The sequence below is a fragment of the Ictidomys tridecemlineatus genome, chromosome 2 (genome assembly GCF_052094955.1).
Source record: "Ictidomys tridecemlineatus isolate mIctTri1 chromosome 2, mIctTri1.hap1, whole genome shotgun sequence".
Classification (NCBI taxonomy): Eukaryota; Metazoa; Chordata; class Mammalia; order Rodentia; family Sciuridae; genus Ictidomys; species Ictidomys tridecemlineatus.
This window is the reverse complement of record NC_135478.1, coordinates 231,874,335-231,889,122: the sequence shown is the minus strand read 5'-3', so window position 1 is coordinate 231,889,122 and position 14,788 is coordinate 231,874,335. Positions and strand designations below refer to the sequence as shown.

General features: G+C 48.2%; 1 protein-coding gene across 4 annotated transcripts in view; it reads left to right on the top strand.

The window, feature by feature from the left end:
- The window catches only part of Esyt2 (extended synaptotagmin 2), a 77,359-nt gene that overhangs the window by 36,240 nt on the left and 26,331 nt on the right, over window positions 1-14,788 (top strand). For all 4 annotated transcript variants that reach the window (XM_078040946.1, XM_078040948.1, XM_078040947.1 and 1 more), the window contains 3 exons: window positions 8,038-8,093; window positions 12,052-12,172; window positions 14,383-14,559. In XM_078040946.1, the coding sequence (XP_077897072.1) occupies window positions 8,038-8,093; window positions 12,052-12,172; window positions 14,383-14,559 (354 nt within the window). The remainder of the gene's footprint in view (window positions 1-8,037; window positions 8,094-12,051; window positions 12,173-14,382; window positions 14,560-14,788) is intronic.

Here is a 14,788-nt window from a genome sequence, read left to right as displayed (position 1 = left end):
TCAGCTCCCTCTTCCATGGCTTCCTCCCTTTTTTTTTTTTTTTTTTTTGGTGCCAGGGATTGAACCCAGGGGTGCTCAACCACAGAGCCTCATCCCTAGCCCTTTTTATGTTTTTGAGACAGGGTCTCACTAAGTTGCTGAGGCTGGCCTTGAACTTGTAGCCCTCCTGCCTCAGCCTCCTGAGTTGTTGGCATGCACCACTGCACCTGGCTCCTCCCTCAACTTTTTCCTTCCACCCAGAATGTTTGTTTCAATTCCCGTCCCCCACACTCATTTATTTCCAGAAAATTTCCACATGTCCCTTCATGGGACAGAGTACCATTTTAGGCCATTGTAGGTAATTCTGAAAGCAAGGGCAGCTGTCTCCATATAGCTCAGCAGATGTCTGCAAGTGAACAGCTTCTTCTAGGTCTGCCACTCGGGGGTGTCCTGAGAGCCCTCTGGGAAGGTGCCTTTAATAGCATTGTAGTTTAAAGCAGGAATGTTAATTCATATAGGTTGATTCAAATAACATAATTAAAAGTATCGTTTCGTTTTGTTCTTGGCACTAGGGATTGAACCTAGGGGTGCTTAATCACTGTGCCACATCCCCAGCACTTTTTTTACATTTTATTTTGAGACAGGCTCTCACTAAGTTACTTAGGGCCTCACTAAGTTGCTGAGGCTCTCACTAAGTTGCTGAGGCTGGCTTTGAACTTTCAGTCCTCCTGCCTCGGACTCCTGAGCTGCTGGGAATATAGATGTGTGCTATTGTTTTTAAAATATGGGTTTATCTAAGTCAAACTAAGTGTAGTGCAGGTTGTACTTTTTAAAAAAATTTTTTTTAGTTGTACATGGACACAATACCTTTGTTTTATTTATTTTAATTTTTATATGGTGCTGAGGATCTAACCCAGGGCCTCGAATGTACTGGGCGAGCACTCTGCCACTAAGCCACAACCCCAGCCTTGCAGGTTGTACTTTTTCTGTGGAAAGACAGAATTGTGTCTTCGCTTTCTGTAACCACTAACATTTTTGTTCTCATTGACTCATTGCTTAAATCATGGACTTATTTTAAATGCATTTTAAGCCTATAGAACATGTAAAATTTTAAAGCTTCTAGAGTCTATATCAAATTTTACTTGTTTAAAATTTTGGGAAATGAAGAAATCCATAAAAAATTTCAAATTCATATTTTAATCTGGGATATAGCTCAGTGGTACGGTATTCACCTAGCATATTTGAGGCCCTCAGTTCAATCCCCCAGCACAAAAATAAATGAATGAATAATAAATAAATAAAATTCTTGTTTTTTTCACATATCAGTTATTTTAAAACCAGTATGTATAAGAAACTGACTTTCCTAATGACTATGAAAAGTTGATCTTGGGCACTGTAGCACAGGCTGTAGTTCCTGAGGCAGGAGGGAGGATCAGTTGAGCCTAGGAGTTCCAGGCTGGCCTAGACAACACAGGGAGAGCCTGTCTCTTGAAGTGAGAGGGAAAGAGAGAATGGGGCTGGGGGGTCTTAGTGGAGAGTGCTTGCCTAGCATGCGTGAAGTCCTAGGTTGATCCTCAGCACCACTGGGGGTGGGGGCTCTTTAGCACATTGCTGAAGAGTTTAAATTTACTCTTCCTTGGCTGAGGGCATTCTTCACAATTTACCAAAAAGTCTTTTTTTTTTTTTTCCTGGAATGTAACAAAATCCAAATATTTTAGTCTTCTTCAAAATTTAGCAGTGCTCTTACTTAGTTTGGATCTTCTACAGATTAATTTACTTTAAAATAACTGTACAGTATTAACCTCCAAATTATATTTTTTTGCCCAAGGGATGAGACTGAAAGTGCAGAATCTCCCATCTCCTTATATGGTGAGTAAAGTCACCAAACATGCCTCAGAGGGAAGGAAATTTTTTTAGTTACTTTTAGCTGGAAAATATGAGAATGGATTTATTGCTAGCTGCCAAGAGTTCTTTCTCCCTCACCCTGGTAAAAAATGCAGTAGAAGGACTTTTAGTTTTATTATTTTTTATTGTCTGTCTGATTTGGAAGTATAGTGCCGGAGATTCATGTGAAACTTACAAATTTTCTGCTTGTTGATTTGCTCACATTAGTTTTGAAAATATGGAATTTGTGGGAAAACCCCACAGTTACTGAAGCGATAGGCTTTTGGGGTCAGGGGAAGACAGTTTAATGTAGCAGGCTTCCTACCACTTGGCTCCACTCCTGGTTCTTTCTCTTCCTGCTGTGTGCTTTGAACAGCTCATTTCATTTCTCGGAGCCTCAGTTTCCCTGTCTGTAACATGGGGGTGACAGCATGATTAAATGTGAGAATTAAAGGTCAGTTCATGTAAAATGGACAAGGCCTGGCACATAGTGAGTCTTTAGATTTTTAAGACATTAAACATTTTGCTACACTCAGGTTTCACATTCTAGCTCCTGAACACTAGAGGTGAGTTATGGTGATTGTGTTCTGATAAGGGCTGAGGTTCAGTGACCAAGTTCTGCTTAGCACGTGCTGGGGCACTGCAAAAAACAACTGATAAGAACCAAATGGTGCCTGTTACCTTGGCTGTTGTCCCAGGGAGCCTTCTGATGTGCCTCAGGTGTGCGTTCTGAAGGGTGCTAACCCAGAAGTGCCCTGAAGCTGAGGGGAACCCGAGGTCCCTGGCAGGGCTTGCTCTGGATGTGTGCATCTTTCAGGACTCCTTCCGTCCAGGAGGGAGGGGCTGCTGCTGATGTCTTTTGAGCCACAAATTTATTTCTTTATCTGGCAAATGGAAATGATACCCTCCTTTTAGAGTTAGTGTGAGAAGAACTTGAGTCCTATTAGACTAAGATTCGAGAAATGTAAGTATTTTAAATGGGGCAGCAGAGGAGATGAACTTAATTACAAATAACAGTAGCATATGTTGTTGTCTCGTGAGCCTCACATGAGGGCTGCAGGCGAGTCCCAGGACAACCTGGAACCAGGAATCACACAGGTGGCAGCTGCCACGCTTCTGCTCCACTCCTCCCTCCGAGACCGGCTTTGGTTCTCTAGCCCCTGCCAGAGTCATGCCACTGCACCCCCTGGAGGCTCCGAGCCTCCCTCCTTCCGTTCTCACACTGGACCAGGCCTGGGGAGGGGGGACGAGGGGGTGGACGAAGCTTGAGGAGCTCACCCCTGCTGCCCGCAGGCCAGCTGCAGACACATCCAGACTCAGACCATACCTTAAGGGACTCGAAAACTTTGGGGACAATGTATTCTGATAAGTTTCACGGAACTGTGATTTGAACTCTTTCATTATTTTGACAGTCTTGTCCTACCCCTTGTGGTCCTTGTCCATACTGGGCCTTGGGGGTGAGCTCTCTCAGCAGCTGCCCCTCCTCCACGTGTCCTTTGTCTGTGGTGGGTCTTGTGGTACTGAGACTCTCCTGCCACACCCCCAAGGGACCTCGCTTTGAGACCTCGCCCGTGCTTCCTTCCCCCAGTGGCCTCTGTCCTTTAAGGTGGAGGGAGGACGGGGCTTTCTTTGTGCCTTTCTGCAGTGCTCCCCTTCCTGACCACTCTCCTGCAGAAGTGCAGCTGGCTTCCGGCGTGCGTGCCCAGTGTCTGTGGGTCTCTGGCTCACCCATGTTTGGCCTTTGGTCTTTCTTTAGGGTCTATCTGGACTCATCTCACTGCCCAGTAGGGGCCTTGTCCTCTTCCATGCTCAGCTCTCCCATGCCATCAAGAGTGGTACTTGTTTCACTGTTCCGTTCTCCAGGTGAGAGCTGGACATCTGGGACTTTAAAACATAAGGAAAGCATTCTTGGACTTTAACTCCAACCCAAATCACTAAATCAAAAACACTGGGGAGAAAACCCCACTGGAGAAGAATAGAGCCGTCAGTTTGTATTCTTAACAGATTCCTGGGTGCCTGGCCTGCGTGGACCTCCCAAGGGCCGCTCGTGCTCAGAACCAGCAGTGGGACTGCCCCGTCAGACAGTGCATTCCCTAGCCGCAGGGAAGGGCCTCTGCTGTTCATGAAACGCATGATGTGTCTCGCTGTTCAAGTGAAACCTGGTGTGCTTTTCCAGCTGCCGCTCGTGTTCTGCTTCTCACGGAAGAGGCACCAGCGCCCAGAGATAACTTCTGTGCTTGGAAACACATTTCCACTCACTGCTCAGTCTCTGAAACAAAGCTCTTAGTCATCCAGAAGCACTGGCTGCGTTTTCCCTCAGGAATCTTGGAGCCCTGTAGAGGCCAGCAGGGGCAGCTTCTGGCCTGCTTTTGCGAGGCACTTCCCAGAGCACTGCCTGGGTCAGGCCGCTCCCAGCTCTTCTGTGTCCTGTCTGACTTCCCAGGGGAGCTGTTGAGCTCTGTGCACACATGCTCTCACTCGCTCATCCTTGACCTCGCCCACCACACACTGGGCCTCACACATGTGTCCTCTCACTCATCTTCACACTCATCCTCACCCACAGGCTTGCCCAGTCTCCCCCACTGATCTTCATTGCCCGGTTCCCCTGCTCCCAGCTCCAGTGCCCAGGGGCAGGCCATGTACTGCTCAGTGCCTTTCCTTTCCCAGGGCCTGCCTTCTTGCATTCAGACTCTTCTCAGAACCCAGCTCAGTCCTGCCCTCCCTCGGATCCTGCCCCTGCCTCCTTGAAGGTTTGTTTCTGTGAACTTCAGCAGCACTCAGGTGCATCTCGGTCATTTCAGGGAGGCTCATGTGAGAGGACAGAGCATGGATAAACTTCATCCAAGCCAAGCTGGCAATGCTTAGGAGCAGGTGTGGCCAGGGTGGTCCCTTATGGAGCTACTGGAGGACAGGGAGGCCATGCACATCAGGGCCTGGGAGCAGGGCTGCCGTGTAGCAGAGGCCGTCCTTTAAAAACGTGGGTCCCGTGGGGAGACCCTGCTGTCCTACTGTCACGCAGCTGTGGAGGTAAAGGGTTACAAGTGAAATCACTTACTCTGGGTCTCAGTTTTCTTATCTATAAAACTCAGATTTGATCGTTCTCAGTTCCATGACAAGTCCTAAATTTGAACCTACTTTTTAAGCCAGTTTTATGCATATAACTTTAAAATGTATATCTGTTTTGCTTCCTTTTTTGACTTATTCCAATAAACCTTTAAGCTCCTGTGTAATGCTTTCATGCTCTTTGAAAAACATTATAATTTTTTCCTAGTTTTGATGCCCTTTGCCATTGCTTCTGTGGCAGAAAGACATCTTTCTCAATTCTCCATCATCTTCATAGAGTTGGTTTTTGGTTCCCACAAGTACAGCTAGTCTACTAATGCCCATTTGTGGAGATTTTACTTTCCACTAGGAGCAGTTTTTAGTATTTAAAATACTAGAAAATGTTTATTTTATTGCCATATCATAATTTTAAAATCTTCATGCAATAGCAGGCTACTCATAGGCAGATGAACATCGTTTCCATCAGTTAAAACAGAAGCATACTTTTTAAAAAAAAAACATTTATTTTTTTTTAGAAGTAATTGGACACTACCACTGAGCCACAACCCCAGCCCAAGAAGCATACTTTTTTAAACAAAACAATTAGAGGCCAGCCAGAACACACTTTATACTGGGTTTTCTTTTGTTCTGTTCTGTGTTTGGTTTAAGAGGCAGGGTCTCACTATGTTGCTCAGCTGGCCCTGAGCTCCTGGGCCCAAGCCATCGTCCTGCCTCAGCCTCGGCACCACCGTGCTGGCTACAAGGATTTCTCTACAGCACAATTGTACAGGACACAGTTAAGTTTCCAGCATCAGCCTGGGGCATGTCTTGTATTCTCCACTGATCTGCAGCAGGGTACATCTGGAGGAAAAGCTGATGAGTCACTATAACTAGAGTTAATTCTTGGGTTCTGGGTTATAATTTTGATCAAACAAGCAAGATGTCAAAACTGGTTGTGGGCATGTGTTTGGGATTGCTGCGTGCGGTAAGAGCATGAAGCAGGTGAATCTTGGGGAACAGGACTGGGAGCAGATTCCTTTGTTGTTGTTTATTCACTTCATACATGTTTTTGTCTTTGACAATTTGTGACAAGTTACATTTGTCCTTTTTTTGCATTTTTATCCAGAATGCAATTTATGTGGCGGTTCAGCCTTCTTAGTTTAGGCCAGTCTCTATTTCACCTGAGTATTTTAGCAGGTCCAAAACACCAACTAAAATTAGCTTCACACTGTCTTTAGTTCTAAAGCCAGCCCTTGTCTCACTCAAGTATTTAACAGGTCCAAAAATACCATGAGGCCACTTGGAAACATAATAAAGTCTCATTACAACACAGCTCTCAAGTATTCTGCATTATATTCTTCTCCTTAAAAGATGACTACTTAACAGTGCTATTAATAGGATTGTTAATTCTGTTTCCCAAAACGTGAGTGTCATGCTGCTCTAAGCAGGTTAGGACTGCAGTCTCCAAGGTGGCAGCGCAGTGAAGCGTGGTCGCAGCACTTGGAGGAGAGGTGTCTGTAAGAGGCGCTCTTCACTGCGTGCCACTGTGGACTTCTCTGCCTGGTGCTGTCTCACCCATGGTGGTGTCGCTGGCTCTCCTGCAGAAGCTTACCATCTCCCCTCAGCAGGGCGGCCCTGTCCTGGGGCTCTCTGGCTCCCCTCTCAGCTCTGCAGATGCTGCAGCCAAGACACAGGCATCTTCTGTGAGAGCACCACATAAAGTGCTCACATTTGAACTTGAGTCAAATGCAAAGATTCCACACTGCACCTCTGAGCATTCTGTGGTCAAGAGAAAGGGCCTTCGAAACCCTCAATAAAACCCTGTTGCAGCGTCCTCATCAGTCTGCAGCTGCCTCGTGTGCAAGTGCTTTTAGAGGTCAGGGGTGGTAACACTGGGGAGCACCTCTCCTTCCTCAGTTCTGAAACGTCTCATCCTCCTCGTTGAGAGTGTCGCGGTGCTTCTCAGTCTGCCCAGACTGTAACTGTCCAGCCCTCACATAGCGTGTGTCTCTGGTTGTGGCACATACCATCTCACAGCAGTCCTTCTGGTGGTCAGAGGGATGCCCACCCTGGAATCGGCCCTTTTCCAAAGCCTGGTGCTGCCCCCTGGTGGCCATCACCTCTGGGCCCGATACTGAACTCCCTGTGTAAGATTAACTACCTGTTATTTTTCTTATTTTCTTCCCAGGATTCATGTATCACTTCTATGCTGAAAAAAAATTATAGTTTTTAATGGATGCTTTTTTCCCCTTAGTTCTAGTCTATCCAACAGAATCTTGACTCTCAATTCATATTTGTGTGTAACCACTGACTTCCAGGGCAAATTTGAAGAGTTTTGTTTCCCTGGCTGTGAACGCAGCGGGGAGCATACAGCTCACCTAGCATTTTCCTCCACGAGTACAACACACAAGCGGTTTTACTGCATGATTTACTGCGTGATTCCATTTGATAGGAAAAATAGTTTTTCCAGTCAGTGGTTCTAACTAGTCCACGTCCACTTAATGGGATCTTGGCTAACTAGAGGAGTTCCTTTCTGAGATGGTGGATGACCAGTGTCACACAAGTGGGTGGATGTATTCGACTCGTTGGGAAACGCAAATTAAAGCAGTAATAAAGTACCATCATTTGGGCTGCTTTTTAATATCTTTTTTTAAAATTATGTATTCTTGTTTATTATACATGTAACATCTGTTTTTGGTGCAGGTATGTGAAAGACATCTTCACACATTTTTGTTGGCAATGTAAATTGGAAGCAGTATTTTTGGAGGTCAGGTTCATTTATGAAAATGAACATAAATTTTTAGCTTCAGATCTCGCTTTTTTAATGCTAGTCTGCATATGTACATGAGAAAATGTGTGTAGAAAGACATTCACTAAATCATCACTTGTAGTAGAAGAGAGATTTCAAGTGTTGGAAGTGCCTGTCTGTAAGAGGATGGGCAAGTACATCATTATATAGTTCTTGTAGAGAAGACCACGGCAGTGTGGCAGAGCAAAGCCAGAGGCAGATGTGCACACCAGGGAGGAAGCATGTCCTTGTCGCACCCCGGGGTGAGCCCTGGGAGGTGACATTGGATTATACTGCTGGAAGCAGTTGGATACTTAACGTTGTGCCCCCCTTTCTTTAAACAGCTGCTAGAGATTAACTGGACAGGACTGACCAACCTCCTGGACATCCCTGGATTGAAGTAAGTCCTGTGTGCGTCCTGTCGCAGTTGGCGGGTAGGTGAGGCCTTGTCTCGGTGTCGCAGAAGTAACTGGGGAAGGCTGAGAGCGGGCTTCCCAGGTGGCTCCTGGAGGAGCACTGCCCTCCCAGCCCCCCCAGGCTCAGGAGTGTGCTCCATGGAGCCGCGGCCCCTTGGTTTTCTGGTTTGTCCTGAGGCATTGTCCCAGTTGTGGCATTTCAGAAAAGTAACAGCCTTTTAATGTTCTATAAAATTAATTTTTAACTTGAGTTTTACTATTTTTCCATAAATAATAGAGAAAACTTGAGAAAATGAATCTGCTTCAAAACTAACCCTTTGTGTCCCTTTTTGTGTTCTTTCCAAACTGTGGCTGCCCTTGTCTTCCTCCTTGAAAGCACTGGGTCCACAATGGAACCTAGGTGTGAGATTTCTGTATCGTATCATTAGAAATCCCTTCATCAATCTGTAGCAGTTTAGTATCTGAAAAACAAGAAAAAATGCCCCTTGAAAAGCATCTGAGAGGGCTGGGGCTCAGTGGTGGAGCGCTTGCCTAGCATGCGTTAGGCACTGGGCTCCGTTCTCAGCACCACATAAATAAAGGTCCATCCACAACTGAAAAAAAGTACCTGAGAGCCAGCAGAGGTGGCGCACACCCGTGACCCCAACTACTCGGATCAGGGCCGACCTGGGAAGCTTAGTGAGGGCCTGTCTCAAAAAGGGCTGGAGATGCGGCTCCGTGGTAAAGCTCCCTTGGGTTCAATTCCAGAAGCATCTGAGACCGTGAAAGACGTGTGCCACAGCTGCACACAGTACCCCACCACCCTGCCCCGTGTAACTCGGGGCTGATGGACAGGCCCTCAGCCTGTCGGCCACCACCAGACAGGAGCCTGTGAGAGTACAGCGTTGTCGAGGCGCTCATCACGCTCTCAGGGAGCTTCACCTTCCCCTGGTGTTTCCCTGCTCACAGAGCATTCTTTGAGGGATGTCAGGCAGATTGTGAGTCCCTCCTGCTTTTCGGCATTCAGGATCCTGCCTTCCACAGCTGCTGCCAGCCCCTGCTCGGTAGACAGCAGCCTCTGTCAAAAAATGAACCCTTTGACCAGGCGCACGCCTGCAATCCCAGCGGCTCTGGAGGCTGAGGCCGGAGGATTACAAGTTCAAAGCCAGCCTCAGCAAAAGTGAGGTGCTAAGCAACTCAGGAGACCCTGTCTCTAAATAAAACACAAAGTGGGGCTGGGGATGTGGCTCAGTGGTTGAGTGCCCCACTTGAGTTCAGTCCCCAGAACAAAAAAAAAAAAAAATGAACCCTTCTCCCTGGTTCCAGAAAAGGCCCCAGGGTTAGCAGATGTGTCCACAACTTCTGTGATTCTGTGTACCCCTACAGGAGGCCAAGAAATGGGAAAACCCGAGAGAATGCAATATCCTTCAGTGGAAGCAGGGGAATGGACACGGGGTAGCTAGGCGGAAACAAGAAGCATCTCTTCAGGCTAGTGTAGAAAAGTTTATTCTAGTTAGGTGTGATGGTACAGGCCTGCAGTCCCAGCCTCTCGGGAGGCTGAGGCGGGAGGGTCTCATGTTCCAGGCTAGCCTCGCACCTTAGTGAGACCCCCTTTCAAAATGAAAAGGGTGGGAGTGTGGCTCAGGGTAGAGTTCCCTGGGCTCCATCCCTAGTATTGCAAAAAGGACAAAAGTCTCCTTTTGCTTTGCTTCCCTTCAGTGTTGTGAGTGCAACAACTGTGTATACATCAGTCTGCCCTGAAGTAAAGGTGGACTTATTGAGTGTTGCCTCTAATTCACACCATCTTACCACCTGAAGGGTGACATCCAAGGCGTGCAGGCTCTGGCAAGACTGTGGCCAGTCTCAGATCACATATGCACACAATGAACATACACATCTAGCTTCATTTTATTTAATATGCTTCTAGCCATTAGTTTATGTGTAGATCTTATGTATATATTCTATAAAACATTCCTATATAATCTTCTCTGTATATAGAATCATATTAAGATAGACATTTATTGAGCTAGAGCTGTAGCTCAGTGGTAGAGTGCTTGCCTAGCATGTGTGAGGTACTGGGTTTGATCCTCAGCACTACATCTAAATAAATAAAATAAAGATGTTCATTTACAACTAAAAATATTTTTAAAAAGATATACACTTATTTTAGGCTGGGGTGGGCTCAGTGGTAGAGCACTCGCCTCGCACATGTAAGGCACTGGGTTCGATCCTCAGCACCACTATCAAGTGAATCAGAGCTACAGCAAGCCTGTGTTATAGGTGTTTTCTAAAACGCGAGTTCTCGACACTGCGTCTGACAGGATGAGCTCTGGGGAGGCATGTGAGCCAGGAGCCAGCCAGGCAGCCGGCACCGCACTCAGGATGCAGAAAGGAAGCCGCACACCACGGAGGGAGCGGTGCCACAATACTTCCGTGGCCACCCCCGCCGCAGCACCCTGCCAGGAGGAAGGTGGAAGGTAGAGGGGCCAGTGGGGGCTGGCAGGCAGCAGCAGGGCTCCAGGACAGGATGGGGAGTGGTGCCTCCCAGACCAGCCGCTGCTGCCTCGGGGGCAGTGAGGAAGCCAGGAGCAGCGTGTGCACCAGGGTCCAGGAGGGCGCTGGGAGTTGTAGGAGGAGCAGGGTCTGTGGAGTGCTGGCCAGTGGCCACTGGCTCCTGGACACCAGGGCAGGTGTGGCAGTGCAGCGTGAACTGCACAGGCGTTACCGTCCAGGGGTGCTGGGTTGATTGACTCCATTCAGCAGAGAACTAAAGAGCAGGATAGAGACAGCAGTCAACAGGTTTACTGCAGAGGCCACAGACGGACTTCTCCAGAGAGAAGGGGCTCCAGAGCCAGTCGTCTGGTGGAGGGGTTTGACCTGTCCTTCTGTGGTCTCTGGTCTTCTGCGTATCTCCTGTTGTCCGCATGCTTCTCACTGTAATTGATTGGTGCCCCCCATGTCTACACACCTGTTTTAGTTTCTATTTCTTAGGAGCACAATACAGACATGTCTGTCTGATTGGGTCTCCCACTTGTGGGAAGTTGACCTCCTCAGAAGACCCTCTGCCTGCTCCTTTGTCCTGACCCTGCCCTAACTTCCTCACTCACCATCCGACCCTGGCGGCCGGCACCCTTCTGCTCCTCTCTCCCTCACCAGCACAGCAGCAAGGGGGTGCTCCAAAACCCCTTACTCAGGGACTCTTCCAGTGTGAGCACAAGTAGTTTCTACGTAAGAACACCGCAGGTTCCGGAGCACCCAGGACCATCCAGTACCTCCTTAGACAGCCTGTGTCCAGCGCCCCGAGCTTGAGCCTTCCAAGTCTGTTCGGGGCCTGAGGCAGGAGGATCTCAAGTTTGGCCAGCCTCAGCATTTCAGTGAGGCTGTCTCAAAATGTAAATTAAAATGGGTTGTTGGTGTAGCTCTGTGGTACCGCATCCCTGGGTTCAGTCCCACGTGCCACACATATGCATGTGCGCACACACACAGTATGTTTGTTCCTTTATTCTAAACAGTTGTATTCTTGTTACCGAGTTTGCTGTGCAGCAGTAAATAGGAGTTCAGAATTGTTAGTTGGTATGAAGAGAGCAATGAAACCCTTATACTTTGGGAGAAATTCAATATGTACACAAACATGGAGCCGGTTAATGTATATGTTAATAGAAATTTAGAGAAATGCTTTAGTTAGGTATTAAATCTTTGACGAAGCCAGGTAGAAGTACATGGAAGGTTATTTAGAAATCACGAAGTGTAGCTAGAATTTATTTGTGATCTAAGAATAAATTCTCGCTCCTGGTTACCAGCCCAGCCGAGGCCCTGAGTGCTGGCTTTTGTGTTGTGTTGAAGAAGTGAGCCTGCTCCTGCCCTGTGAGCAGACACCACCTGTGTTGATGGTGACATTCGTCAAAGTTGATAGCAAGTGTTGACATATCTGATTGTTTTTTCTTTTTACCTCCTAAATAACAGTGGCTTATCTGATACTATCATTTTGGATATAATATCAAACTACTTGGTGCTTCCCAATCGAATTACTGTTCCTCTTGTCAGCGAAGTTCAGATAGCCCAGTTGCGGTTTCCTATACCAAAGGTAAGTGTGACACGTGGCGGGCGGCCTTTTCAGATAGGTGGGTCTCGACATAGCAACAGCTGTCCAACCACACTCCGAAGAGAGGTGCTGCTGCACGTCAGGCCTGGAGCCTGTCAGAGACTCCAGGGCAGCTCTGGACCTCAGTCCCTTTCCTCCAGAGTGCATAGGGTGTGCAAGTTCTCAGACTGCCAGGGGCAGCAGACAACCTGGTCACCACCGCAGGCGTCCGTCACATTTGTTTGTAATAGCTCTCAGCCACAAGCACAGTGACTGAGAGGATGAGGATTTTGATATGAAGACGTGTATCAGCTTTCTCTGGGACACTGGGAAATGGTTAGCTTGGCGTCACCTGATGAGTAATGTGGTAAAAGAGGAGCTTATGAAACAGCTCACTTGGACAAAATTGGATGAGCAGATTCTTGAACTGAGTGGCACATTGTTTTGTGGATGTGTGACTTGGCCAGCTGGGCCTCAGTTTCTGCAGCTGTAAGATGGGGTAACGGGGCCCACAGGGCTGTGTCCCAGACGTCAGCGTCCCCTTCATGCCTGAGTGTGGAACCCCACTGGTCCTGAGGGTATGGTGTTCCTGGGTGTGCCAGCCCCTTGGGCCAGGTGCCACCTCCTGACTCTGTCTGGACGGTAGCCTCCAGTTGTAAGGGAGACAACTGCTGTGGTGCAGTAAGACCCAGCGCTGACATGGGTCAGGCCACTTTCACTGAAACAGGAGGCAGGTGGGTGCTGCTTCAAGGATGTGTGGTTCTCACCTGTCTCCTGAGCGAGCTGGAGACCGCTGTCCACACCTTCTCCTTTTTTGGTTAAATTAGATGTTGGCAGCAGTACACAGACCATCAGACCTTCTTGAGCACTCTTGTGTTTAAGAGTCACCCAGAGGAGTAGTGCCGTTGGCGCTTGACGGGTGGGATGTGACACTAAGGTGCAGAGGAGCGTCCCCTCTGGAGATGCAGGTGGAAATTGTCATGCTCCTCGCTGCGTGGGCCTTCTGTGCCCTGAGTGCAGCAAGCCCCGATCCTGCCTGGACCTTGCTGCCCTCCACCCCACAGGGCCTAAGAGCCAGATCTCCCAGGCTTCAGCCTTAGGCAAGCATGAGGAAGAAACATCTCACTGTGTGTCCGCAGAGCGCTTGTCTTCCTGTGCCAGTCCAGTGGGGGCACTGCCTCTGGTTCTGTTAAGAGTTGGGTGCCAGAATGCTGCCTGCCAAACTTTACCACCTTTGTTTGCCTTGAGACAAACCTGAGTAAATGTTTTCTTTTCAGTCAAACAGCATTTGAGGAAAAAATACTGTATTGGAGTTGATGGGTAACGCCTATTTCAAAGTTCCAGTGTTGTCCTCTATAAAGCAGGTTTTATAACAGCACTTCATGCCCTTCTAAAGCTGGGTGTTGCCAGGCACAGTGGTGCAGCCCGTAATCCCAGCGCTCAGGAGGCCGAGGCAGAAGGGTCCTGAGTTCAGAGCCAGCCTCAGCAACTCAGTGAGACCCTGTCTCTAAACAAAATATTTTTAAAGGGGTTGGGATATGGTTCAGTGGTTAAGCACCCCTGGGTTCAATCCCCGGTTAAAAAAACAGACTGGGAAACTGGGTGTCATGGCTATATCCAGTGCTGATGTTTCCTGTCGTGTTCATCCTTCCTTCTTAAGACAGACCCAGGCGTGCTGGCCGCTTCCACAGGCCTGAGAGCCCCAGGACCTCTGCTCGGGGTCCCTTTGCCAGGGAGCTCTCTGCAGGCGCCCTTGGCTCAGTCCCTCCTGTGTCTGAGGTGTGTCTACTCTCCCTTCTAGACAGCTCCACTCCTGTGCTCTCGCCCACCAACTCCACCTCAGTACGGGCATCAGCCCCGGGTCTCACACATGCTAGGCTGCCGTTCCACCACGGAGCCACATCCCTGGCCCTTTTTTATTTTGAGAAGGGGTCTGGCTAAGTTGCTGAGGCCTTGAACTTGAGACCCTCCTGCCCTAACCTCCCATAGCTGGGATTGTAGGTGTGTGCCACAAGCCCAGCAACTGGCACCTTTTCTCAGCCCTGGTCTTCTGACCTGCCCCATCTCTGCTGCCTGTGCTGGGATGTACGTAATGGGAAGAAGGTCTTCGCTTCGCTGCCTCGGCAGCTCTTAGGGCAGGGTCAGGCACGCAGCTGCCCAGTTCTCCATAAGTGAACCAGTGAGTGGCGAACACAGCCTGCGCTTCCTTTCAGGGTGTCCTAAGGATACACTTCATTGAAGCTCAGGATCTTCAGGGGAAAGATACTTACCTTAAGGGCCTTGTCAAGGGAAAGTCAGATCCCTATGGAATTATCCGCGTGGGCAACCAGATCTTCCAAAGCAAGGTCATCAAAGAGAACCTGAGTCCGAAGTGGAATGAGGTGTATGAGGTAAGGCTGGTGCCCTGGGGGTCTGCTCCAGGTCTGCTGTGCAGAGGCATGGCCAATTGAGACCATGGTTTCACTTCTTTGTATCAATTTCCCTTTCTTTAAAAGCATTGTACCCTGTCTCCCTTCCTCATAATGTTCTTGCCATGTGAACACATAGGTTTTTAAACCTTAATTATATAATGATATCATCATGAGTAATTGGCAAAAATATTTTTCATAATGTGAATAG